Source organism: Molothrus aeneus, chromosome 16, assembly GCF_037042795.1.
Source record: "Molothrus aeneus isolate 106 chromosome 16, BPBGC_Maene_1.0, whole genome shotgun sequence".
Classification (NCBI taxonomy): Eukaryota; Metazoa; Chordata; class Aves; order Passeriformes; family Icteridae; genus Molothrus; species Molothrus aeneus.
In genome coordinates this window covers 3,566,246-3,594,077 of record NC_089661.1, presented here as the reverse complement: position 1 = coordinate 3,594,077, position 27,832 = coordinate 3,566,246, and the positions used below count along the sequence as shown (strand labels likewise).

Below are 27,832 nucleotides of genomic sequence, written 5' to 3'. Positions count from 1 at the left end.
ACAGAAAAGGCATGCACGATGGCTCACAGCTGGCATTATTAAATCTCATTTTCTTCAGAATTCTCCTAGGAGTCCTGTCCCAACAGATTTGGGCAGGGTGGGGGGTGCTGGTAGGGATGTAATCTTTAGATCCTTGCGGGAGAATTCCAGCTTCAGGCTCGGTGGTTGAATCCAAACAGCCACATCAGCCTGGGGAGCTCTGGGTACAAGATTTCCCCTGCAGGAGCTCACTCTGCAAAGGGCAGTGACACCCAACACAAAGCCAGCCTTGGGTCCCCCCTGTCTGTGAACAAAGGGACTGGGCAGCCTTTGGGTGAAAGAAGGACAAAGAGAAGTTTCACAAAGCAGACCTCAAAGGAAAGATAGAGGCTCAAAAAAAACCAAACCACACAAACAAAAAAGCCCAAAAAATCAAAACCAAAACAAACAAATAAGAAAAAAAAACAACCAAACAAAATTTAAAAACAGGAAAAAAAATCTAAAAAACCAAATCAAACTAACAAAAAATCAAAACAAAACAAAACCAAGAACCAGACCCCCAAAACACCTAGCCCAGTTAAAAGACTGTTTGCAGAGATAGAGGCTTTATTGGGGAAGGTTGTGCAACTTTGAATGAAGCAAATGGAGGTAACTGAATTAGTCCATGGACCATTTTCCATACATATAATAAAAAATATCCCAAGTCTAAAGCCCATGTAGGCAACAGAGTCTGAGCTACCAGAGGCACACGTAAGAACCTGCATATTATAAAGCCATAAAGACTTCAGTCAACAAATATTCTGCCCTTGTTTTGTGATCCTCCTCCTAGGAGCACCATGACCCACCTGGGCCCTCTTCAGGCTGTGCTGGGACCCCTCAAAAAGCACCTTTGGAAAAGCCTACACAACCCAAGCTTTTGTCACTTGACCTGAGCAAACTGAGTAATTTATGTGTCCAAGTCCTTGCCAAACGGGATGACAATTAAAGCCCAGTACTTATTGAAAGAAATGCAAAAGGAAGGCTAAAGTTCCAATCATAGATATATTATAAATGCTCTATTCAATAATATATAAGCAGTAAATTAGACAACTGGTTGTGTTTAAACTGATGAATTGCACAATTCAGTCTATCTGGGGGTTTATGAAAGTTTGTAATTTCCATTCATTATCTTTTGTTGAACTACTCGCTTTGCAGTGGTAGAAGCTTCTGCTTCCATGAGCAAAGTAGTCCCCAAACCATAAATTATATCCTACAGTTTTGACATCATTTATTTTCATACCATTATACATGCCAACCTTTTGACTACTCAAGATCAAAAGAGTTGCTCTCCAGGCTCATATTTCACTATAGCTCTCATATTTTATGCAGCAAATTAGGTTTTACAGTAGCAGCTACAGCAAGACTGTCTCTCACACTGCACAGCTTAAAATTACTGCACAGGATTTCAGAGGGAAGGAGCACAATCCTGGAAATTCATGCTCAAGTTAAAAATGGATGAAAACTTTGTAAAGTTTTTCTCCATCCATTTTGTGTAGTCCTTTTACATCTATATGTAGCTAATGTGGTTAAACCTCAAAATTTTAAAAGGAAAGGCAGGATTCTGCCTTTGGAAATAAAAGTTGGAGGGGAATCCATCAAATCCTGATGAAGGCAGGTATTTGGTGTGTTCAGGGGGGGCTGCACCCCAAGCACATCCCAGGGTCACCCTCCAGGCACACAGTGCCATGAATTTCCTTCCTGCCACGTTTGCAATGTCCATATTAACTTGTCAGGATAATTGCTCCAGCTGGGAGCTCCCATCACTGCCAATCAAGGCTTTATTGGGGATCTGAAGACACAGAAGGTGCTCAGCAGGATTTGTAAGGGACACTGAGTTACCCAGAGATGCCTTTCACTGGGAGTTCAGACCCTTAAGCAGCTTGCATGATTGAAAAATACTTTTTAGTGGAAATAACTGAAGGCACGACATCAAAATCCCAACTTCTGCACAGTTACAACTGTTCAGTTCTAAAAGCTTGAAAATTAAAAATCCTTTTCATTTATAAGTCTTGATTTTACACTTGAAATGGTAAATATTCTTAGGTATATTATGCAGAATTATGGCACCATTGCACAATTGTCTTTTTAAGATAAAGTATTGGTACCTATTTATACACAATTTGTGACAGCTTGATTTAGCCAAATCTAAAGTGATTTTGACAGACCCAGCAAAAATTACAATCTTACTGCTATAATTATCCTTTTGATAAATTCTGAAGTCCCACTACAAACTACAGAGATTAAAATAATCAAAATTATGACTACAAGGAAAGCTTTATGCTATACCCCTACAGATATGTAGTTTTCTTTAAAAGCAAGTATTTTCTTGCTAAGGATCCTAAAGATAGGAACTTTAAAAATTACTAATAGCCAATCCTTTATTAGTCATCATGATTGATCACTCCATGCCTCAATCCACTTGGAGGGAAGAGGGAATACAGAGCTGGGTAAGATTAACAATGCACAGCTTCAAGCAAAAGCTGTGGCTGATGCAAAGTATTGATGCACCAGAACGAGGAGAAGCTGTAATCCACTCACTCATCCTGAAAAACAACCTGAAAATAGAAATGGAAATGTCTCCTGTCCTGAGCACACACATCCCCTGCAGTGATGGCACACGAGGTCCTTGCATGTTAAGTGTGCTGGGGAGAATAAAGTAGGGCAGGGAGGGGAGGAAACTGAGTGACATGTTTTTATCTGCTGTGGGGTTTTCATACAGCACCTGCAATTTACCCTGACAGCATCCAGCCAAGCATTCATCTCTCCCCAGATAAAGTTCCCACTGATATCATAGTTTTCCCATAGAAATCAATCAGACAGCCAACAGGATTTAAAAATTCCTCATGAGCTAGCAGAGAGAGTTCTAAGTCTAGCAGGACCAGAGCACACTGCAAAGCATCAAAGCAGTCACTGTAGGACAATATTGGTAGAGGCATATTTCCTGAGCAGGAAATCTGCTATCTGTTTACACACACACCTCACTGACTCCTTTTCCAAAAGGAATGAGTTCACCTTGGCACCAGGAGTGGGCAGCAGAAGCAGGTATGGTCCTGCTGGCAGTGAGACCCCAGCTCTGCTGCTGCCTCCCCATGAGATTCCTTCATTTCTCTCTTTCTGCATCACCTCCAGAGCGTGTCAGACACTGGGCAGAGTGTGCAGCACATCCTGATGGGCTGGGGGCCCCCAGGAGCAGTGCAAGGCAAGCAGACAATAATATCAGCCAGCACAAACCCTTCACAGAATCACAGAATCACCAGGTTGGGAGAGACCTTCAAGATCATCGAGTCCACCCCAGCCCCAACCAAACCCTGGCACCCAGTGCCACATCCAGGCTTTGCTAAACACACCCAGGGATGGAGACTCCACCACCTCCCTGGGCAGCCATTCCAGAACTTTATCACTCTTTGTGTGAAAAACTTCTTCCTAATATCCAACCTGTATTAACCAACCTCTATATCCAGCCTGTACTTCCCTTGAGGCTGTGTGCTCTGGTTGTGTCAGTGCTGCCTGGAGAAGGAGCCCAGCCCCAGCTGAGCACAGGCCCCTTTCAGGAGCTGTACAGAGTGAAAATGTCACCCCTGAGTCTCCTTTTCTCCAGGCTGAGCACCCCCAGCTCCCTCACACCACCCGATGGTGGCCTTCAGGCTGTGTCTGCCATGGACACCGTGCACATGCATCATTTACATCACTCCTGCAAACACATTTCCTGCCCACAGACAGGATTCTCATACACGTTGTACAAATCAAGAACAAGTGAAATTGCCTGTCCTGTCAGTGGATTCTCCTCTGGAGAATCCCAGGGAGCAGCAGAGGGTGGAAGAAGGGAACCCATGAGCTGCCCCTTTTCTGAACACGCTGCTCCCCAGCCTGACCCCTTCCTGCCACATCAGGGACATGGGGGGCTTAACAGTGACATTCCCTGGTCATCAAGGACCTGCTGGATCATTGGATAAATCAGCCACACTTTTGTTATCATTAGAGCCATATTCTCCTTATTATTCTGAGGTTTCCTGAAAATTGTGATTTATTAACCTCCTTGGGCTTCGAGCTGATTTTGATTCCATTTTATTGAGACATATTGGCACCCTTTTCTTTATGAGAGTAAAAAATAGGCTGCCTTGACATCCCTCCCATTAAAGCAGGCAGAGAGCTAACACACAGTTATGCTGAACTTGTATTTCAATCAGGCATGACCTCTCACTTCTCACAAGGCCTTGAACTTCACTGTATCATTTATTCAAATATTGCAGAGGAAAAGAGGAATCACAACAAGCTTTCTCTGTTCTATTTTGGTAACACCATTTGTTTCAGAAAAAGAAATTATGCTTTGCCTAACATAAAGATCATTTATTCTCACTGCTAATTAGAAGGAAGAACACTGGAAAGTCAAATAGTTTGCTGAATGAGACATCTTTTCATGGGGAAAAATGTTCATACAAAAAACAATACAAAGACTAGATGCCATATACCTGTAATAGCTAAAGTTAGCAGAATGGAAAAAAGGCATTCCTCAAACTGTTCCAGCAAATTACATGAAAACTTATTTTATTGTGTGTTATGGGAATTGCTACAGTCTACAGCTGTATTTGAGACTGATCTCAGGCCCATTTTGTAATTGTATTGACAGAAACTGCTAATCTGGGTTTGAATAAGAATAAAAAAAAAAATCTGGGTTTGAACAAGAACCCAGGGTAAGCTGTGATAAAATCTTAGTGTTTGACTACCTATGCATAACTTATTCCTTTTTAAGATGCCTCTAACTTGCATACTTACAAGACTATGACCCTAACAGACACATTGTGGGCAGATTTGGCAATTATTTTTGGAAGGCTTTGCTGCCTACAGCTTTGACTCTGTCACTATTTGTTGTCCCTTTGTGTTAAATGATGGAAGGAAGGTCCTGGGATCACTTGACAGCTTCCTCTCGCTGTTCTCATCTCTGTGGTGCTATGTGGCAACCAGCATTTAGAAAAAACCCAGCTGGTTTGTATCCTCCTAAAACATTCAGTAGCTGCACAAACACACTAAGTTTTCATCCAGACTTCATACAAAATTTAGTAAAGGAACACGGCAGTGTCACCTAAGAACAAAGAAAAAGGAATAAACAAATTTCAAGACTACTCAGATCAACAGTTCAATAGCAGAGTAGAGGCTCTGATAAAAGATTTTAGAAAACAAATCTAAGTGTTTTTTACTCAAAAGCAGAGCAGAGAGCTTCCACACAAGCACTCCAGCAGCAAACAACAGAGGAGCTCTAATGAGACAAGACCTGGCACAAAGGTAAAGCCAGAACAAGGGGATCTGGGGCTGCACCTTTCTCAGAACTGTTCATGAAGACCCAAAGGTAAAGCAAAATCAAATCAAATCAGGCAAAACTCAGGGCCACTACTGTCAAAGCTGAGGAAATGTCCTGTGTGTCCTGTCATCCCCACACTTATGGAATGCCTCAAACCCCAGCAGAACTGTAGTGCTGTGCCCATGTGGCTTTCGGGAAGAAATTTTGGGAAGTTTGCCATTATGCCAAAGGAATCCATCAACCAGCACTGCATGCCTGTTATCTTTTTATTTCCTGCTTTATGTGAGTTACTCCACTGAACTCAGTCAGACTATTTCCCAACAACATTGATGCCCTCATGAAGGAAAATATTTAATTACCCTCTACCTCCAATTAGGATTTGCCCTGTTCTGAAGAACTTTGGCAATCCTTCTGAGCACTTCCATGAATGGGAGAAACAGTACCCAACCATAACCTCTCACACACAATCTGTGCCTACAAAGTCAGCAGCCCCACAGGCTGGGGCACAAACCTCAGCTGGTGAGCTCTTAAAAATCAACCAAATGTGTTAACTCAAGGTTTTGGAATCAATAGAGCACCAAACAAACAAATCAGTTCAACCGGCCAACACAGAAACTTGCAATATTCCCAGAATTTTACACACACAAGAGAAAAACGTACATGAGAACATTTGACAAATAAATAAGAAAACATTGCATAAAAGGCAGCAGAGTCAATAGCAGTACCCACACAGTGAAAAATCTCAGCCCCCAAAATCCCATTACAAAACAAGAATCTGAAAATTACTATTAGTGGACTCCTGATAGAACAGCACCAAACATTTGAGCAGTGCAACAGTGAAAAAAACAGATACAAATCCTACTCCTGAAACTCCCTGAGACAAGCCAAGTATGCAATTGAATCAGACCAGCTAAATTGAACACTAATATTACAGTCTCAATCTAAATAAAAATGAATGATCTCATTCTTTTGCAGCATGCAAGTGAACTCATGTTCTTGTTCTTTGAAGTAACTAGCACAGTTTATCTATTCTCCTTAATAATGCAATTTAATTTACCAAAGGTTCATATTAAAAATTTATCCAGCAGTTAGAGTCACCTACACATTTTGTCACAGTTAAACATTGGCTTTGGAGCACACCACAAATTCCCTACTGTGAGTCTGAGAAGGGCTTCACAAGGAACACTCTGAGCTTCCAACTGATGTTACAAATAAATGACTCAGGCACTGTGCACCAAATTAAAATATCTGCCAGTCATTACAAGCACAGTGACTTGTTCAGGAGAGGAAAATGCATTTGAACATCTTTGTGCTCACAAAGCATTGCCACTTCTCTTCAGCAGTCGGTTACTCCAAACATACTCCAATAATCGGCATATTTGCACCTCTAAGAACACCTCCAGACCATTCAGAAACACTCACACATCAAGAGGAAAGCTGACAAAATAAATGTGAGCCCAAAAGGATCGAGCTAACCGGCAGCAATGTCAAGCACCTAACACACAACACTGCTGACGGCTCTCCAGAACTCAATGGGAGCTCAGCACAAAATCCAGCTGCTCTCCCATGCTCCAGCCTGTTCCAGCAGCTCATGGCACAAGAAGAGTGAGGCAAAGCAGCTCGTGTGGAGATGGACAGAACATGTGCCAAGCCCCAGAACCACCTCTGCAGCAGGAACAAGCCTGCTTGGCTGAGGAGCCAAAATAAAGCATCCAAGATGAGCCCTCCCATCCATTCCCTGCTGGCATTGCCTTCGGTCACTCTGGGAGCATCCCTCACAAAAAGGTCTTTCTACCCATAGAGCTGCACTCCACTTCTATCAAAGGAGAAAAAGGGAAGGACACAGGGCAAGGTCAGCTTGCACCTTCTCGGGGTGGGAAATAAAACACACACTGAACAAACCTTGGAATTGTGTGGTTTTGAATGCCATGGAAACCTTCAGAAAGACGTGCACAATGGCAAAACTTTCCCAGAAGGGCTTTATGAGCTTAAATGTTGTTATACCATGACCAGATTTCCAAAGATTGGCTCGTTAAGCACTAGAAGCAGCACAAATGTCACCCTGAAGTAACTTAAACTTTCACCCCAAGATTGTAAGCAAGCTGGCCCCTCTATCAGAAGCACTGAGAACTATTTAATATTCCACCAGTATAAGACAGAATTTCCTACCTCAGCTTTGCTGGCATCCAGCGATGTCAAAACCTGAAAATTACAGGAAAAATGCATTAGTATTGATCCAACAAAACAGAAGTGGGATTAATTGGCTTTTGAGGTAACTGACATCAATTGGTTCTGATGGCTTGAAGGAACAGAACTGAAGAGAACTGTCTTTCACACTGAGACTCTTCACCTCTCATGCACATCAGGAGGCAAAACCAGGCATTAATTAAAACAGCAAAATTCAGGAATATTGGGTAAAAATCCAGGAAATACACCAAGAGAGAACTGGGAAAATACATCTCTATTTTTACTAATTTTTAATTTGTTGATGACAAGCAATGCAACCATAAGCATTCCAACCCAGACACAATTCCCAGGACACTCTTTGAAAAGAGTTCAGTTCCACAGTGGTAGAAGCAACACAGTCTGAAGGCCTGAAGTTCCATGTGGAGTGGGACAAAGGCAGTTTGGGCAGATCCCTCTCACTAGGGACAGTCTGCTGGGCTGACTTCCAGCAGCCAAAGCTGCCCTGAAGCACAGACACCACTGAGCTCTCTGCCACCCCAGGGTTACACTGAGCTCAGCTCAGGTCAGTGCCCAACACCAGGGAAATACCAAGTGAACTGCTATGGAAAACTGCACAAAATCCACTGCTGGAAATAGAGAGAAATTCATCGTTTATAGCAACTTGAACAATTTATCATTTAAAGCAACTGAAACATTTTAAGACACATACACACTGCCATAGGTCAAACAACAGACACAACGTTAATAAGCTCATATTAGACTCTGAAGGCTGTTTAACCACATTGTGAGACAAAAATCTTTGTCAGAACTTTATGTCCCAATATTGTCACCACTGTACCAGGTTGAAAAGCCCTTAACAGTCTCCTCACAAATTCCAGATGACACCTAGCTATAACTCTGTCTCCAGGAGAATAGATCTTCCTTTATATTGGTGTTAATCATCATTCTAAAGGACATCCCCAGCTCTCCCAGGCTCCCAGGAGCAGAGGAGGAGCGCCCAGCCATGACCCTGGCTGAGGGAAGGTGGAGGGGAGCACAGCCTTTATTGAACAGAGCTCAGCCCGCACAGCAAAGGAGACAATTTGTGTGCAGAGCTGCTGTTCAATGGGAGACATCTGTGGATTCATCAAAAACTTATTCCAGAGGAATTTCGGAATGGAAATGAACTCCTGTCACATCACAACCCAGCACCTGCAATCACAAACAGTTATTTAATTTAACCTGATTCAAACCCAGGTTCAGCTCTATTTGAAATGTGTATCTTTGTCACTAATGGGATTTTTGAAGCTGTTCAAGAATTTCTCTCACACAAGCAGAGCTGACCTTATTTAAATTCTATTTTTTTACAAACAACCTATCTCCTTTTTGCTGTTGTTGTTGCTCTTCTTCATCAATATTTTTTGGTGTTTGCAGTTATTTTTCCTTTCCAAAATAAACCATACAAAAAAAAATCTCATCCATTCCCTTAGGTCACTCTGGTAGCATCCCCTCACAAAAAGGTCTTTCTACTAATAGACTCATAGAGTTACACCCCACTTATATCAATTTAATTACATGTTTCTTGGAGGGAAATTACTAAAAGCACATATTGCAGAGGATATACCAAAAACCTGTCTTAAAGCAGCAGAATTTGGAGGGGGGCTTCCTGAAGCTGCCATAAATCCTGCTCTAAACCCTCTGTCAAAGGTGCCTATCTTCTCCCTCCATCAGCTTTGCAAGAAATGTGAATAGAACTGGACAATGTGACTATTCCAGCCAGGACTCACTAATGCCTTGCAAGGCAATTACTCTTCTGTTTTAATAATTCACCCTAAGTGTCCAAAGACTGTATTTCTCTTTTATATTTTTGTACCTTCCTGGTGCTTTACAGTCACCCAGTGGTCAGCTGGACCACTGGACATATTATGTCCCTATCTTTCTTCTACACGTTATTGTCTGATAAATCCCTGCTCAGCAGGTGAATTCCAGCTAGTTCTTAGAAGCATGACCTTTTCCTTGGTATTACTAACATTAATTCACTTTTATTTCAGTCTGCAAGCCCATCCATCTCTTCCTGGATAACACACTCTGTGTTAGCAATTCCTCCCAGCTTTACATTTTTATCAAATTCCATTAGCACATTCTTAGGCCAAGCATACTAATGAAAAATTATCAAACAAAATGACAAATAACACAGTGACACTGCAAAGAGAGGAGCTTTCTGTGGCCCTGGTTCAGCAGGTCAGGGTGCCAGGCTGTCACAGCAGAGTTTTCCTGCTGAAATCTGCAGCAGCCAGAGCTGCACAGCTGAGAGAACATCTGCACCCAGGCTGGACACAGGGGCACAAACAGACACTGAGTTATTCTGGGAACTCTGCAGAATGATCCTCACGCCAGAGGGATTGTGATCTTTGATAGTGCACTCACCACTGCACCAAGGGAGACAGAGATGGAGTGTTTCTACCTAAAATAATGGCATTCCTCAAGCTAATGTTGAATTAATAAACAGTGAAACACATTCATTTAATATTATGGGTCAAAGAGCACTCATTAAACTAATGGGCTGACTATTGTTAGTCTGTGAAGACCTGACAATTATCTAAAAGCTTTAACAGTGATTTTTATTTAAGTTTATGTGTCTTAACACAGTGAATTATCATTCCATCTGTATGACTGATTTCTTCCTCCCCCTCACTCCTACCCCCCTGTTCCTGAAACTTGCAATTTCTAGCCCAGCAGCTGCATCCCCTGTCACCTTTGAGGAGCAGTGAATGAAGACACGGGAGCGGTGTAATGGGGATGAAAAAGAGCTGCAGCTCCAAGCCAGCCTGTGCTGAGGCTTTTGAGGAAGTGTCTGTGTGTCACAGTGTGATCACTCAATTAAATCCACTGAGAAGGCACTGCCAGCTCTCAAGCTCCTTAGGCAGAGCTAAGATCTGCAGCCAAGCCACCCGAGACACAAAAGCAATTTATTCTCCCCCACCCCAGGCAATGCAGGGCCAGAAGCACCCGGAGTGATGTGTCCATGATAAGGTAATTATTGCAGAAGGTGGGAATGGGCAGAGCCCAGGGAGGAGCAGAGAGGAGAGCTGGGCTGCACACAAGGTGTGGCCCCATCAGCTCACCTGATTCCCCTTTACAGATCCCCTTCTGCAATTGCCCACTGCTGTGCCCCGGGATTCCTGTGAGGGATCAGCATTTTCTCTCTCCTGCTGCTCCCCCCGTGACATTTGATGCCCCAGCTGAAACCACAGCAATTTCACCAGGAGGAATTATGGCTCAGGTGAGGGATCCTTGTCTCTCTCACCATAATCCCTCCGTGACATAAAAAACCCTGGGTTTATGTCACTTTCCCAAGCAAGATACAATTTATTCTTCTTGTGGTACAAGCTAGATGTGACACAAAAAACACCTTTAAAAATGGCTTTTTTGCTATTCCTGGAGCTTGTACTCAATGCAGAACTTGCCATTCTACATAAGGAATCCTGCAAATGCTGACAAAAACATGGTGATGACACTGCAAAAAGAGTCTTTTAAACGATGTTTACTGCTTTTAGCATTTAGAAAGGTTATATCTTGAGGAGCATGCATAGCTCCTCTCTCCAGAATGAGCAGAGGACAATATTTGCCATTCTAAACCAGGAATCAAATGGCTGCTATTTGTTGCATATCTCAACACAACACCTTACCAAAAAGAAATAAAGGAAACTCTCTTAAATTAAGAAAGCTCCTCAAACATGAGACTGGACAGCTTATTTACTATCAACTTTTAATACAAAGTACAAGAAATTCCCTGTGTCAAAGCTCAAAGGAAAAAAAAAAAAAAAACAGGAAAAAAAACTGCAAGGTAGACATTCCAAGCCAGGATTCTCATCAATCCTGTGCCTGAAGACGAGTTGATAATTTCACTGAACTGTCCCATCTCACCCACCCCAGTGTGAAGCCCCTTTTTCTGTTCCTATTTTTTCCAAAATAAAAGGCATTTTCCTAATTTCACCCTTGTGCAGGATCCCTGCTCCAGCAGAAGCACAGCTGGCACTGCAGGAGGGCTGAGCCCCCATGGGATGGGGCTGTGCCACCCCCTGACACACAGGGGACAGGGACTGCTCTCACTTTGGCAGTGTTGTTTTGTATTACTCCTTTAGTTTTTTTGGTTTGTTTTTTTTTTTTTTAATTTTTCCTAATAAAGAATTGTTATTCCTACTCCCATATCTTTGCCTGAGGGTTCATTAATTTAAAAATTATAACAATTCAGAGGAAGGGGGTTTACATTTTCCATTTCAGGGCAGGCTCCTGCCTTCCTTAGCAGACACCTGTCTGTTCAAACCCTCCCTGTGCTGTGTTCCTCACTAGCTCTGACTCCATGATGTGAGCAATTACCTGTGATCTCACTGCTCCACTGTGATAAACAACAGCAGGAGAACAGGAGAAAGCAAAAAGATAAAACCAAACCAACCAACAAGCCTTTAGGAATATTGCAATGGGTTGTCATCCCATTGCAGGGGCTCCATGCTGCTGTCTCCTCATCACAATAGTTCCATACCTTCTTGGTGTTTCTCGTGGGCAGCTCCTCACAGCACTGACTCTTTCCTCTTCACACAGCAGCCACTGACTCCAGTTCCCTTCTCACCCAGCCACCCCCACTCTTTTATAGCATCTTCTTCTCATTGCTTACAGCTGGGGCCTGTTAAAGTCAGGCCTGCTCCTGATCTTTGATAATTGGCCCAGCTGCAGCTCCTTAGGGTTAAGATTACTTTCTACACTACCTTTATTTCCTTATATTCTACCCCCCTACAGCAATTACAGCAATGTGCTGTCTGGCACTTTTAGTGTTGACAAAATTAGAAAAATAAGCTAAACCATATTGTAATATTTCACTTCCTAAAGCACTGTGCCTTTGAAACATGGAATTCTAATGCGTCTTGCCAAATTTAGTGAAGTAATCATGATAAATATAGCTATAAATCTAAATTGTTCTTTAAATGTATTTAAGTCTCTCTACAAAAGCATAGAAAAATATGCATGCAAGAGAGATCACCTTCTTGCTAATTCATCAGTTTTAATTCACCCCCTTGATTTCTAAAAGCAATTCTGGAAAGTGAAGCAAAATGAACTTTTACATCCCCTCTCCTACCTGAGCCTACCAAGAAGCCCCACATGGCCCTTCATAAACCTAATCCTTAATGGTCACCAAAGCTCTCCTGAGTGTCTGGAAGGTGGGACTTGACCCAAGAATGTTAACTCATCAAGGCTGGGCTTTTCCATTTGTGTTCTTACCCTTGTTCTGAGTAATGCTCAAATAAAGTTCTAACCTAAAACTATTTTTCTTGATTAACACCCTGGATATTTTTTTAAAACTGTCTGTGAAGGATTTAAGAGGTTTATTTATAGCAACTCCTCTCTTCAGAATATAAACAAGATAGCCAAACCGAGACTCTCTAGAAAAGAAAACTCTCAGATGGATTTTTGCCTGCGACATGAAAATGAATACCTACATTTTTAAATCCAAGATTTAATTTTTTAAAGCAAATTAAATCTTGGATTTAAAATTTGCTTTCAATTTTAAAAAAGCAAAGGGGGAGCCCCACAGAAGCTGTGAGGGTAAAATGCTGCCCTTCAGCACTTGCTCCTGAAAGCACAAGTGACAAATTCCTGGGACATCCTGCAGGATCAGCTCCCTGGGGCTTCCACAAGGCTAAACACAACAACCTATGGCTGTTACACATGAGTGCCCAGCAAAAAAATCCAATCTATTAAAGGCATACATGAATGGAATATGCTGAAGGGAGAACAGGGGGAATCAAGACTCATATTTCATAGATATGTATCTTTAATTAAATTTTGCTCAGTTTATTTACTGCTATGGATAACAGCATTAGGTTACTCCAAATTTCTGTTAACTCAGTAAGTCTACAGGCAATGACTTCAGCAGTTGGTGAAAAATATATCTGCTCTTAACTACATCCTAGTAGTGTTTGTGATGCTCAATTAATATTGGCCTTTTAAGATCTTTAATTTAAATTTGCTCTATAAATCAGTCTGCAAAATGTGGAGTAGTTATCATGGATAGTTCACTTAATGTATGAAGTCTCAGTCATAATATCATCTTTTTAAAAATTTCTGTAGTGTAACCAAATAAACTCTCTAAAATAAATAAATAAAAGGGAAAAAACCCATGAAACACTTGTTCTAACTAACTTATACAACGATTTTCATGAAAGATTCTGTATATTTGTGTGCCTGGTACAAAAGAGTTGGAGGACAACATGGTTTTCTCTTTGAAATTGGAACTCACTTTTACAAAGCAACCTGACCTGCACAGAACTTCCCAAATGGCTCCTCTTTAATATTGGGAATAAATTCCATTACACTTATAATGAGGTAATGAGAGAAAACATCAATACACAATAAGTTAACCACAAACAGGTTTTGTATGCAATAACATGTATGGTCTCTGTTTGCTGTCCTCTTAAAAGTAACCTAAACCTACTTTATCCTTACCTTTAGCAAAATATCCTCATGCACTGCTGCCTATGATAATCTTGGCAATTTCTAGAAGTCAGCAAAAGTGGGATTTCACACTTATTAGATGGTAGAAATTCATGATGCAGAATGCAACTGCAATAAACTAAATCTGAAATTCAAGGTAAACAAAGCATTTTCAAGTAAACTGTTGAGCCACTACAGCTTTTCCATGGATTCTGGTAAGAGATTTTATTAATGCTTCCTGCTTAATTTAGCAAGGAAAAAAAAAACCTGGAATATAAATATAAACAAATAGATCTCTGCTGATTTTTCTTTTCACGTGTCAATAATTTTGCAAGGCAAGAGGACAGAGCGAAAAGGCAGCAATGAAACAATTCCCTGACCACACTCAGCAGCACTATTAGCACTATCCATTTCACCCAGGAGCAATAAACTTACATTTTTCGGAATGCCCACATTATGCCAGAATAATATAAAAATAGATGATGAAGCAAAAACGAGGCAGATTTAGCCCTGGTGTCCTGCAGTAAGTGCTGTAATTGCACAGCAGCTCATTACAGAGAGCCAGTCCCCTGAGCCTCCCCTGGCCCAGTTAAGCAGCAGTAATAGAAAGCAGCTGTGTGAGGACATCAGGTCAGCACAATCATTAGCCCTGAAAATTGCATCCCCCTGCCCCCGTGCAGCAGCCAGGCACTCACACACCATCAGCCTCCCAAGCACCAGGTCAGGCTCCAGGGGATGAACTCCACCCAGGAACTGCATTAGCAGTGACCTGGCAGCCCCCAGCAGCCCTCACTCCTGCACAATTCCAGCCCTGGAAAGAATTTGGGCTGCTGAGCAGAGGACAGGCAGTGCCCATGGCAGGGGACACCCTGCACCCTTGGGTTCTCCTCGCCTCTGTTGGGGGACAGGAGCTGGGTACTGGCATTGCCAGGGCTGAGACAGCAGAGCTGAGACAACTCCCACCTCTGCCCAGGTCATGCTGATGCCTTGGAGTGGCCACCTGGAACAGGTTAGGCAAAAATAAAAGTGGGCATTTTCAATAGATACACCTTGGGGAGTCAAAGCCTGCCAGAGGCTGCACCCAGGATGGATGATGGGCATGAGATTTTTACATAATGATAAGTTTGGTCCATTTACACATCGGGGGTTAATCCTCCAGTTACAGCTTCAGCTAATGAAGTCATTTATCCCCAGTTTGCTCCCCCACAACTCGCTTTTGTTTATATCTTTTGGGGCCTGAGACAGTGAGGTCTCCTTGAGTTTCAGGCCTGGAGAGGAATAGTTTTATCTGAATAAAATGGGAGCACAGCAGCTGGCAGGCTATGGAGTTTTAGAGTTACATGCTAAAACTGTACAGGATCTGAAAAATATAAAAGCTAAATCCTAAGGCATCAACAGGAAGGTGATGCAAGCAGCCACCACCCACAGGAGTAGCAGGACATCCTACCATCCTACCCCCCATAAAATCTCATCTGTTGTTTGTTAAGCATAACAAAAATTTGAGTTATCCCAGATAACTCAAACAGAACAAGATGTCTCACAGGGAGCTATTTTGGCACCATGGGGTTAGCACTGGACTGGCATCTCCCAAGTGCCAATAAACATCTTGGTTTGAGGAGACATTTGACAAGGCAAGCTGGATTTCTAGCCACTGTACAACCAAAGAAGTCACATCAAACTTTCACAAAGTAGAAATCTTCCATGCTTTTTCCTGGAAATGTGTGGAGTTTGTCCCACAGGTAGGGATGCCTGCTCCATGGTTACTACCCTGGGGTTAAGTGAGGGAATTTGGGCATTACCATTATTTTGGTGGTAAGTTACATTCAACTCCTAATCCATACCATTTCTTTTGACAGCTTTAATATAAGTACCTTGATATCATACACTGTTTTATGATGTTCTAATCAACCATATTTTTTTTAGTTTTATGCAGTATAGGAAGTAATTCTGATTAAGATCTTCCATCTGTTATCTTTTGTCTGTTCATTTGTCTTAATAAATAATTCATCTTTATACAAGTATATCTGATTTGCCATCATTAGAGCTTGTGGGACAAAGCAATTCAATTATACCTTTATAGCTGCCTTAAATTTCAACTGTTGCCAAACAGTATTTTTCCCAGTGTTATATTCCCAGTATTTGCTGAGAATGTCCTAAGGCAGGAATGATGCATCTGACTCCATGTTCTCAGAAGGCTAATTTATTACTTTATGATACTATATTATATTAAAGAATACTGTACTATACTAAAGAATACAGAAAGGATACTTAGTCAGTGCTAAAAAATTAATGACAACTCGGGACACTTTCCAGAGTCTCCTGTGGGACTCTGAGCTGCCCTGAGGATGAGGAGCAGAGAGAACCCCTTTGTGCATTTAAGCTCCTTCCCAGAACAAGTTTAAATGAAGGTTAATCCTTCCTTAGTGTGGCATTGACATTCTCTGAAAAATTCCCCTTGCCCAGGATTTTTCTCCTGGGAAGCTGAGAAGCCTCAGAGAAAAGGAAAACAATTCTGATCTCATTTGCTTCTCCTGTGTTGTGCTCACATGTGGAATGTGTTTGGAGATTGTTTACCCACAGGTGATTGTTCCATTGCATTCTGCTGGGAGTTGTTTTCACTCTTTGGCCAATCAGGGCCAAGCTGTGTCAGGACTCTGGAGACAGTCACCAGTTTTCATTATTATCTTTTTAGCATTCTGTAAGTATCCTTTCTGTATTCTTTAGTATAGTATAGTATTCTTTAATATAATATAGTATCATAAAGTAATAAATCAGCCTTCTGAGAACATGGAGTCAGATTCATCATTCCTTCCTGCCACGGGGGCCCTACAAATACATCACACCAGTTCCCATACACATTCCTCCATCATTTCTCCCTCTGTGCTTCAGGCTGTGAGGCACAGAAACAAAGACTGAGCTTTTTGCCAGCATTCCCATGAGTTCTGATTAAAATGGAGCCTGTGGAGTCAGCCAAGCTCCCCTCAGGTTGGGATGCTCATTCCCACCTTTCCCAGGGATGAGCTCCTGCTGGGCCCAGCGTGTCCAGAGCCCCTGAGCAAAGCAAGGCCCCACCTTCATGGTCCTGACAAGATTTGGTCACAAAAGCAACAGCCCTCCATCAATACCAAAGACTAAACAAGTTCAACTATGTGCTGATGTTCTCCAAATTGTTTCTCCCAGCACTAGTTCTGGCTGGTTTGTTTTGGGGAAATTAATGATGATACAGCAAGGTCGTGGTACCTCTGCTGTAGCGAGCAGATGTTGACACATTAATGCCACCGGCCCGTGCTGCACGAGCACAGAGCTGCTCCTGGCTGTCACTGCACCAGCTGAGAACAACCAAGCAGCCCAGCCTAAGAAATTCAGTGTAAAAGGCAAACTTTGGAAGAAAAGAGCTGCACTTTGCAAAGCCATCGCTCTGAATCATCCTCATCAAAACACGCCACTTTTCTCTTTTTTAAAAATCAACCCAAAGCCAGCAGAACAATAAGAAACCAAATCTTTTTCCCTCTCAGCAGCACAGACAGTTTTCAATGCCATTTGTAAGCTGCCTATTTATCCCTGACATTCACAGCTTGAGTGTACCTCCAGTTCAGGTTGCTCTCTTACACCGAGGTAGAAATAATCAAGTATTTTTCCATCTTTTTGCTGGGAGGACTCAGAGCTGAGGGTGCATATCCATGGTGTGAGATTCTCATGGTAAACTGCACAGGAGGAAGGCACCACCGTTCCCAAAGATTGCAGTCAGCAGGGAAAGCAGCACTGGGAGGGAGCAGAACTGGGGTACTTTGATGTCTAAACTAAAAGAAACACTTTCTTCTTAATAACCTCACAACAGCAACACATTTAAAACATTAAAAAAGGGAATAGATCAGCAGGATGAGAGCAGGGAGATACTTCACCAGGAGAAAGCAATGCACAGCCCCTTTACCTGTGGGGAAGTTTAAGATTTGTGGTCAGTATTGCTCAGTTTTACCTTAAGTACTTTCTTTAAAGGAGTTTTACTATATTTGGGAGCTATTACTGCAAACTGAATTACACAAAAGGCACCAGTGTCCTAAGAGTTAGCTACATAAGTGCCATGTGTCAAACTATTCAGAATTTTGATTCATATTTTAAAATATGGAACTTCTGACAACACGGCAGTCACTGTAGCTGGAAATGGAGAGCAATTCTTCCATCAGCCCGGCCCCAAACAGGGGACTTAACACCAGCACAGCTTGAAAGTCCATTTAAACTGTGACAGGGCTGTGAAAAGCCCTTAACAGAAGCATTTCCTAAGAGAAAGTCTCATCTGTTTCTAAGCTACAGCTGTTGCTCATTCAGGACTGATAGGAATACAAAATAAGAGATGGATCACTCGGTCTCAAAGGCAGATGTAAGCTATTCAAATCCTTCACTCCTGATTTCTCATCATTAGTAGGTTTATACCTGTCTCCTGGCTGTGTTTAATGCTGCAAACCCTCATCCCTGTGGGCTGGACAAACAGATTTGAAATGTCCCCAGAAATCCTCCCTCAGCACTGTGGCACCTCCAGGAACCCTGCAGGAGCCACCCTCAGAGCTCCCCTGCCCCTTCTGACCATCACCCAGAGCTCCCTGGCACACCAGTTATTAGAATTCATCACATTTATGAATACAGAAAGAGTCTTAATCCTTGGAGTGAAAGATCACAGCAAGAGATGCTTATAATTTCCTAGGGCAGGAAGAAAATAGTGCAATGAATTATGTGAAATACTTTAAACATGGGCACTACTGAAAACCTTAAATTAGGAAGAAGAAAGTGTCAATAAGCAACACCTATTCTCTTCAGGAGAGGATCCTCTGACTTTAAAGGCGTGGTTAAAAAGCAGGAAAATGTACAGATAATATTCTGCACATTCCAGAACTCCAGAACTTAAATCTAAGCAATATAATAAAATGCAGCACCAAGTGGTGTCCCTCAAGGGTCCTGCAGAAATAGCTCTGTCTTTTGGAATTTTCCCTGTGCAAAAAATATTCAGAAATAAATCAGCTTTTCTTTAAGCTCTCTACTCCAGGATTTATGTACAGTGGGTGATTAAAAATAATTTAAAAGTCCATGCAAATGCTTTCCAATTACAATGTACCATTTAAACACTCTTGATCAGAAGATTCTAATGCTGAACCAGGTGTTGTTGAAAGCCCCTTTCAAAGCAGATAAAAGCTCTCCTGCCTATGAACCCTGAGCCAGGTCCTTCTGCTTAGACCAAAGGAACATTGCAGGGCTCCATCAGTCCAAGGTGACAAACCAGCAAAAAGCCACCAACAACCAGGTTCTGGAGAGAGAAATCATGTCAATATAAAATAGAAGTAAATTCAGCTCCACTTGAAGGAGATTTTAGTGGAAGTTGCTGTTTGGAAATAAAAAGAACACAAAAGCATCCCTGAAGCCCCACACAATGCCCCAGGTTAGAGCCAGAGAGGGTCAGGAACACAAAGCTGTCTGCCCTGTATGGAACTTAGGTGCTCCCCTCCAGCCTGGCTCCATTTCATACCCTGAAATTTCTTTAGTTCTGAGGCAGGTGACTGCTTTAAATGACAGAGAAGTTTACAGGTGTGTTGGAACCCAGGACATTCCTCTGCCTGCCCTGGAGGACTCAAGACCCTGGCAGGGGGCTCAGAGACCTTGGCACAGAGTCAAAAACACCAGTGCCTTCCATTTTAACCCATGGAAAAAACTACCAACTTTATGGGAGGATTTACAAGCCACAAGATTTTGAGTAGAATGATAGTTAATTTGTCACAGGGTAAAAAAGTCGAATTTTGGGGTTTTAGAATGGGGGTTCAGGAGGCAAGATGGAGGAATCTGGGTCTGTCCTGTCCTTCTTCTCCTCCATCTTCTGCTGTGATGGTGGCACTTGTGGATTGGTTTAGAGTAGGGACACACTGTCTAACGTAGGTGATAGGTGTTGGAAAATTATTGTAAATAAAGTACAGGTAGTTTTTAGTATAAAAAGCCAACACCACCCCAAGGGAGGTCAGTGTCCCTCATCCCGACCTGCCAGAGAGATCTCAGCAGGTCAGAGAAGGAATGTAAGAGATAAGAGAAAATAAACAACCCTGAGAACCAGAGCTGAGGAATCCTGTCTTCTTCTTCAGTCATGGGGCTGGGAAAAAAAGACTCTTTAATACCTCAGGAGCCATTTCAGCAACACAAAACCTGAGACAGGTGATGTTCCAGGAGCAGCCAAAAAGCTACCCCTGTATGAGAGCAGCCCAAGCTGAGCCCCCCAGGCCAAGACAAACAGTTCCTAAAGCTGGTGATGTTCAGCACAGGCCTTGGCATCACAGGCAATTCCTGCTCCAGCTGTTACTAAGAAACAAACCACACAAGAGTTCTGCTTTTCACTTCTGTACTTCTGACTAATCATCACCATTATTCCACGGGCTAACAAAGTGAGCCTGTCACCTGCCCTGTGGTTTCCCTGGCTGCAGGCTGTTTGTCACCTCAGCAGGACCTAGCTCTGCTGATTTCCTCAGGAGCCCCAAAGCCACAGCCAGGCTCAGGGAAACAGCCCCTGCCTAGAATGGAGGGGGCACAGGGGACCAGCAGCTCCTCAGGCTGCTGAAGGATAATGTGACATTACCTGCTAGAGGGAAATTGCAGCTCAAACTCTGCTCTGAATCTCGTTTTCATGGCTGAGGGAAGTTTAGACAACCCAGCAGATCTAGAAATGGCAGGAAAAGCCAACTCCTCTCCAGTCCCAGCTGTGTGGGGAGCTGTGGAGGGCAGGGCTGGCAGGGGAGGAATGCTGTGGGGAAGTTCTGCAGCACTAAATGCTGCTCTGAGATGCTGCAGGTCTTGTATTTGCAGGGTGCCCCGTGGCAGGAAGGAATGATAGATCTGCCTCCATGTTCTCAGAAGGCTAGTTTATTATTTTATGATATTATATTAAAGAATATTATACTAAAAATATTCTATACTAAAGAATACTATACTAAACTCTACTAAAGAATACAGAAAGGATACAGAGAGAAGGCTAAAAAGATAATAATGAAAACTCCTGACTCTTTCCGGAGTCCCGACACAGCTTGGCCCTGATTGGTCATTAAGTCAAAACAATTCACTTGAAACCAATAAAACAATCACCTGTGGGTAAACCATCTCCAAACACATTCCACAAGTGAGCACAACACAGGAGAAGCAAATGAGATCAGAATTGTTTTCCTTTTCTCTGAGGCCTCTCAGCTTCCCAGGAGACGAATCCTGGGCAAGGGGATTTTTCAGAAAATGTGCCTGTGACATTGGGGGTGTGTTTGTGTTACCAGCACTGCACTGTGCTTGCTGTAAACCACTTGTCTCTATCCACCAGTGTTCCCATCAGTCCATATTGTTAATTTTTTATTTCTCAATCAAGAATTCATGGAGGTTAGTGTGACATTGCTGCAAATACCCTGGCAGCCTAGTGACTGTAAATAATGGATAGGACTCCAGAAATACCAACCAGCCTCTCGTTGGTTTGGGACACTTCAATCGTGCCTGCCCCAGCTCACCTGCCAGCAAACAAACAGGTTTCTCTCTGCACTGCAGCAAATGCCTCATCTCTCAGGAAAATTAAATGTGTCATTGAAATGGATGTAGTTTTGGTAAGTGCACACAGGGATTTCACTGTGACAGTCCTCACAAAGATGCACTGAGTGCAACCATCTCCCCTTCAGAAAGCGTTCTGCAAAATGCTAACAAATCTTCAGGAGCTCTGGTGAATTTTAACACAGTTACTGCGCTTCATACCACACTCCAGTAAACTATATCTCCCTCTTTACATTTCTGCTAATTTCTAGCATTTATTTTAAAAAAATTTCTATAATGAACAGCTACTATTGAGGGCTCATTTGCTCCTCCCATTTTCCATTTAACCTCAATGAATGCAGCCTCCCTCATTTCCTTTGGTGTTGAAAAGTACTTTTACAGCTCTACCAACACATTTGTTAGAGTTCTCCTAATTAATTTTCCATGAACCTTTCAGCATGAAAAAGAAAAAAATCTCACATTTCTGCATGAAAAATGAATTATATTTTCTCCATTTCCTTAGAAATTTACATTCTGGGCTCATCTGTGCCACATATTCTTTATGGATAATGAGCAAGGCATCCTCACTTAGCTGTCACTGAGGCAGTGAAATGTTTACAGTGTGCACTTTGGAGATTCTGGCAGCTTAGATTCCAAGAATATTTCTTATTCACGACAAAAAGCTCTGTCCTAAATTTCTCTTGCACATGAACAGAAAAAGATTGATCTGAAGAATCCTTGAACTTTGCTGACCTGCAGTAATGCTGTTTGAAGGAAGGTTAGTTCAGAGACTTCACACTCGTGATCTGCTTCATATGATGTGACAAAGACTCTTTTCTGCCCTTAACATCCTGCAGGACTCCTTGGGAAACTGAAAATATCAACTAATGGAGAGACAAATATCTTCATTATGAGGCTTACAAACAGAACACACAGACTGTATAACTTTGGAGACGATTCTCCTACCTAAATTACCTATTCTGTAACATTTTGGGGACAGATTATTGACAGGCAAAAGAAACCTCCTGCACGAATCTCACGCCAGTTCTGTGCAGGAGATTTCATTTAACTCATAAAAAAATCTCTCTCCCTAATTACCTCTCTGAAGCCATTCTTCAGCCAAGTCATAAGAATCTGCCTGTTGTAAAGATGATGTTAAGATTTCATTTCTGTGCACAGGCCCAGTCACAGGCTCACAATGACACGCTCAAGCCTCTGGGCTTTATTGAACCAGGGCCTGGGAAAAAAAAATCATCTTTTATGCTTCTTTCTTACAAAACCTCATATAGTTTGAATAAATCTTTGAAATGTAACCAAAAGAATCTCACACGAGATTGTCTTTCATTGAAGCCATAACATCCAATTCATGTAGATACAGTTGGAAGGTTATTGCTGTCAAGTTTTGAACTTGGGCTGTGAAAGACATAAAAAGTGACAGATTTCCTCCCCAGAAAGGAGAACAGAGCCTCCTGCAAACCTCTCCTTCCTCAGCCCAGCTCCTGCAGCAACCTGAGCCTTCTCAAACCTGCTGGGGTTGTTTTCTGTAATCAACCAAATTTCCAGGTGTAATTATTAACCACGTCTTTAATTAAATGAATCTGCTCCTTTGGATACATTCTAAAGAAAACGCAGTTATTGAATGCTAACAATTCAAACATTTCAAGTGCCTTTTTGAGTTCTGACTTAGAAAATCTGGATTAATTCTCAAAGGTCTTTCATACAGTTACTAATCCTAAAGGAATTAAAAAATATATTTAAACCTATGTTTTCCATATATTACTCTAAAATGTTCATCAGTTAATCAGGAGTAATTGCATTTGGCCAAATGAGGCAAATTCTGCCATGCCAGGAGTGCTGGTACCATGGCTTTTCTGACATTTCAGCAGTTCTACTGCTTATATTATTTCCCCTAGAAAATTATATTAAAAAAAAAAGAAGATATTTTTGTTGCATAAAATGCTGTTACAGTGGGTGGAATAGCAACCCCAAGCCTCCTCAGACACACAGAAAAATCCCAATCTAAACAATGCTGTTTCAGACAAGTTGTTGTTTTCACACCAATTATCCTGTGACTCAGTAACATCTTGATAATAAATGACATAATGTAAAAGTCTTTCTTGCCAATGATGGAGGCCCCCCAGCCTTTTTAAATCTTTATATTAACTTGTCAGAGGTGAATCTCTCAGATCTGAACTGGCAGCTGTGAATACACAAACAATATTTCAGCATTCCCTGCAATATCACTGGGTTTGTTCCTTGGCACACTGGAGAGTGACTGGAAAAGTACTTGCAGAGTTACATCATGAGAGGGGCAGAGAAAAAAGGAAAAACCAGTGCCAGCGTCGAGATTTCTGAAAGTTCAATGCAATACAACAAATCAGCTGCAGAAGGAAAAAAAAAAAAAAAAACAAAAAAACCAAGGGGAAATTGTACCTGGTATTTCTTTTTTGCAAACCTAATGGCCCCCAGGCTCCTGTGGAACTCTACATTATAATTTAGATAATTGTAGCAACAGCCAGAAGATAAATTATTATAATAGATCTTCATACAATAGCATCAGATCTTCAGAAGGTCTGCTAAGAGCCCTGACAGAGATGCTAAAATCAAAGCCAGCAAGAAACTAGCAGGAGAGCCAGTCAAGCTAAAAAGGTTATTCAAGGCATTAAATTATCATCTCTAGCCTTATTTTTTGAGACCTGTGTTCTCTATTTAAAGAAAAAAAAAAGATGCAAATATCTTGAACTCATGTGAAGAAAGTAAGGAGTCCATTGGTCTAAAGTCCAAAATCCATTTCCAAAGTCCATTTTTCTAAGTCCAAAATCAAAAGGAAAAAGTGTACATTGCAATTCTAAGTTCAATTTAGAGTGACTGATCCAGAGTTCAACTGATGCAACAAAGTTGGGAGCCCTCTACACAGCCTTTCAATGAATATTTCTGTGTTTTAGCCCTGAATTTGTCTTTACTCTGAGTCTTTGAGGCTCCAGACTTTCCCATTCCACTCTAAAGGAAAACTCACTATTGTCAATGTGCAAGACAAGAAGTCACAGGGAGCAAAGGAACAACCAAGCACCTGGGACACGCTTACAGCAAAAATTAGGCTTTAATTTATATTAAAAACTTGAGACAAAATTTATGTCCACACCTAGACAGGCCAAGGGATGGCACAAGAGGTGAGGCAACCTCTGCATTCTGGTGACTGAGAATTTTCTATAGAGAAATGTGGGATAAAACTTCGGCAAGAAATTGATTCAATTGGAATTCTGTGTGCATTTAGAGCCTAATACAAATTCCAGCCTTTTGCTTAAAAAAAAAAAAAATCCCATCCCTCTCTACCTAGGAGATTTGAAAGATGTATTTCCTGGAAAGTATTACACAATTAAGCTATTTTTACTGCTGTGTACACTACAGAAAACCAATTGTCAGAGAAACATTTCAAATTTTTCTCCACAGTTGTTTTTCTGTGCTAAGAGAACTGAAAATAATTAAAACATTTTCCTTAATTTCCCCACTGGAAAGGATACTAGGAAAGTCTGACTAGCAGAAAACATGTATTATTGATTTTTTTTACATTCTTACTTGTAAGAGACATATTCCACTTCTCCTTTCAAGGAGAGGATCCCTGATAGCCATTATCCTGTTGTTGGAAAGGAAGAAGCTCTACTTTCCCCTATTACTCTCTTGTTCTCACACTTCACATGCTACTTGTTAGTGGAAACCTTGCAAGGCTCATAATAAAGGAATGAAAAAATCAAAAAACCTTCCTCATTACCAAAATAATATCTATCTAAATGACAGAGTTAATTCCAAATGCAAATGGAGGAAAAAAAATGTTAATTTAGAAGAATGAAGTGACAGAAAAAGAAATTATCTTAATTGTGCTTATCAGAAAACTTCCCTATTGTAATTGTGATTTAAATATTGTGGGCATAAGCTTTGATTGCCTGAACAATTCCATTGATTACATATTAATTTGTCTTAAAACACAAACCTGCTTGAATTCAACCTCTCCCTTTTTTAACACCATCCACAGCAAAACTAGAGAATATTGAAGGTCCCACCTTGTCCCATCCCTAAAAGGACTCAGCCACCTCCCCCACATTTGTGTTACTTGTTTTTCCCTCCCAAACCCAGCTTACTTCACATCACCAACTCAGAGAGCAATCAGAGCATCCCAACTGCAGAGCAAGAGGAGACCCAGCTGGGGGCATTATTTTACTGGAATTATTTTACCCCCTGGCTCACCATTAGCAGCAGCCCTGAAGCCACAGTGAGCCCGTGGTTTGTCCTGCAGCTCTGGCCTGAGATACCCGCATGTGTGTGAGGAGGGAAATCAGCTACAGCAACTCAGCAAAGCACCTGGAGCTGGCAGGAAAGTTCCACTCTGCTCTGAACAGCTCAGACAACTGAAGAATCAAAGTGCTTTTCTCTGCCACCAGCCCCGTATGAGCTTTCTGCTTAATGCTGTCAAATTATCTTCTTTTTGTCTGTGGAGCTCACAGCATCTGCAGCAGTTGCACTTGCATATCAATGAGTTGTCACACAGCTCTTCCATTTGCTGTGCAGAGGTTCCTGTGCTGTCTCCTGCACACTTTCTGCTCCTCTCCATGACTCTCTCCTGTCTGTGCAGGGTGAGGCTGCCCAGAGCTCAGCATGAAGGAGCAAGGGCAGCAGCAGCAAGCTGCAAACAGAGACTGTGAAATATGTGATAAAAACCAGAGCAGGCTCCTGGTGCTGAAGTGATTTCAGCATTTATCATAACAAAAAGAAAGGCCCAAAGCAAGGGGGCCTGGGCTGAGCAGGAGCATTCCCATTGGGGATGGAGCAGCGCTGGGGCTGCTCAGCAGGGATGGCCCCATGGAGCAGCACACATTCCCTGGGTCAGAAGCCCCTTTTTATCCTGTTTTTGTCCCTTTGGATTGGTTTCTGTTTGGATCCTTCACTTGCATGAAGGTTTAAGGGGCTTGATTGGCCCATGACAGTTCTGTCCAGGCTGGCTCGTGGTGCACTTCACTGAGGGCTGTTAGGGTACCTTGAGTGCTCTATTTCCTATAACTACCCTTTTAACCCATTTTACAATATAATAACCAAACTTACAGCACATGCTTAACAATCTATCAACCATTTTACAACAGTTTGTAACCTATTTTTAACAATTTGGAAGTTACAGGGTGCCCCAGACACAGGGAATGATTGGCATCTGACTCCAAGTCTTTGGAATGCTGAACACTCCCTTTATTAAAACTAAACTATATTATATTACAGCTATTTTATACTTACTACAAAGAATACAAAAGAATACTAAAAGAAAACTCATGACTCTGCCTGAGAGTCAGGACACAGCTTTGTGTAATTGGCCAAGGAATCAAAATAACCCTCAGCAGAATCCAGTCACAAAATTCCTTCAGGCAAATAATCTTCCAATAATCTTCCATTCCACTCGTGCAAAACAACAGGAGCAGCAAATCAGATAAGAATTGTTTTCTCTTTCTTTCTCTGAGGTTCCTCACTGTGATTCCCAGGAATTATCCTTGGGAACTGTGCCTGCCAGCTCTCTCTGAAGAGCTGTGGCTGCAGCATAACCCGTTCTGCAGTGCCCTTTCCCAAAACCAGGCTGTCTCCATCTGCCCCTGGTGCATTCTGCAGTCTCCCATGGTCTGTGGAGGGTCTGCAGCCCTGCCCTGCCCTGCCCTGCCGATGGGAGGCTGCTGACCCAGCCTGGAGGCAGCAGTGCAGAGGATTCAGCAGCTCACACCCCTGCAAGTGCAGAGGATTCAGCAGCTACAGCCCTGCAAGTGCAGGGGATTCAGCAGCTCACACCCCTGCAAGTGCAGGGGATTCAGCAGCTACACCCCTGCAAGTGCAGAGGATTCAGCAGCTACAGCCCTGCAAGTGCAGGGGATTCAGCAGCTCACACCCCTGCAAGTGCAGGGGATTCAGCAGCTACACCCCTGCAAGTGCAGAGGATTCAGCAGCTACACCCCTGCAAGTGCAGAGGATTCAGCAGCTACACCCCTGCAAGTGCAGAGGATTCAGCAGCTACACCCCTGCAAGTGCAGGGGATTCAGCCCAGCCTGCTCAGACACAAGCTGAAGTTGCAAACACCTCCAGCAGCCCAATTTCGGTTTCTTTCCATGCTTGTCTGAGATGTCATTTGGGGAAATTCATATATTTTCATGCATTTGCTTTCCACAGACTGGCTGGGAAATAAGGAAATTATCTGCTCTAGGAGCTGTTGGTGGCCTGTCACATTGTTTTGGTCAGGGTTGCTCTGTTTGCATCACTCTGAATTTTCAATCATCTACCTGTGGCTTAGTGGTGACCCCAGAAAGAAAT

At 42.3% G+C, this 27,832-nt stretch overlaps 1 protein-coding gene across 13 annotated transcripts in view; it reads right to left on the bottom strand.

Moving 5' to 3' along the window:
• Positions 1-27,832, bottom strand: part of RBFOX1 (RNA binding fox-1 homolog 1) — a 1,178,577-nt gene that overhangs the window by 894,969 nt on the left and 255,776 nt on the right. For all 13 annotated transcript variants that reach the window (XM_066561182.1, XM_066561192.1, XM_066561190.1 and 10 more), the window contains exon 3: positions 7,484-7,516. In XM_066561182.1, coding sequence (XP_066417279.1) covers positions 7,484-7,516 — 33 coding nt within the window. The remainder of the gene's footprint in view (positions 1-7,483; positions 7,517-27,832) is intronic.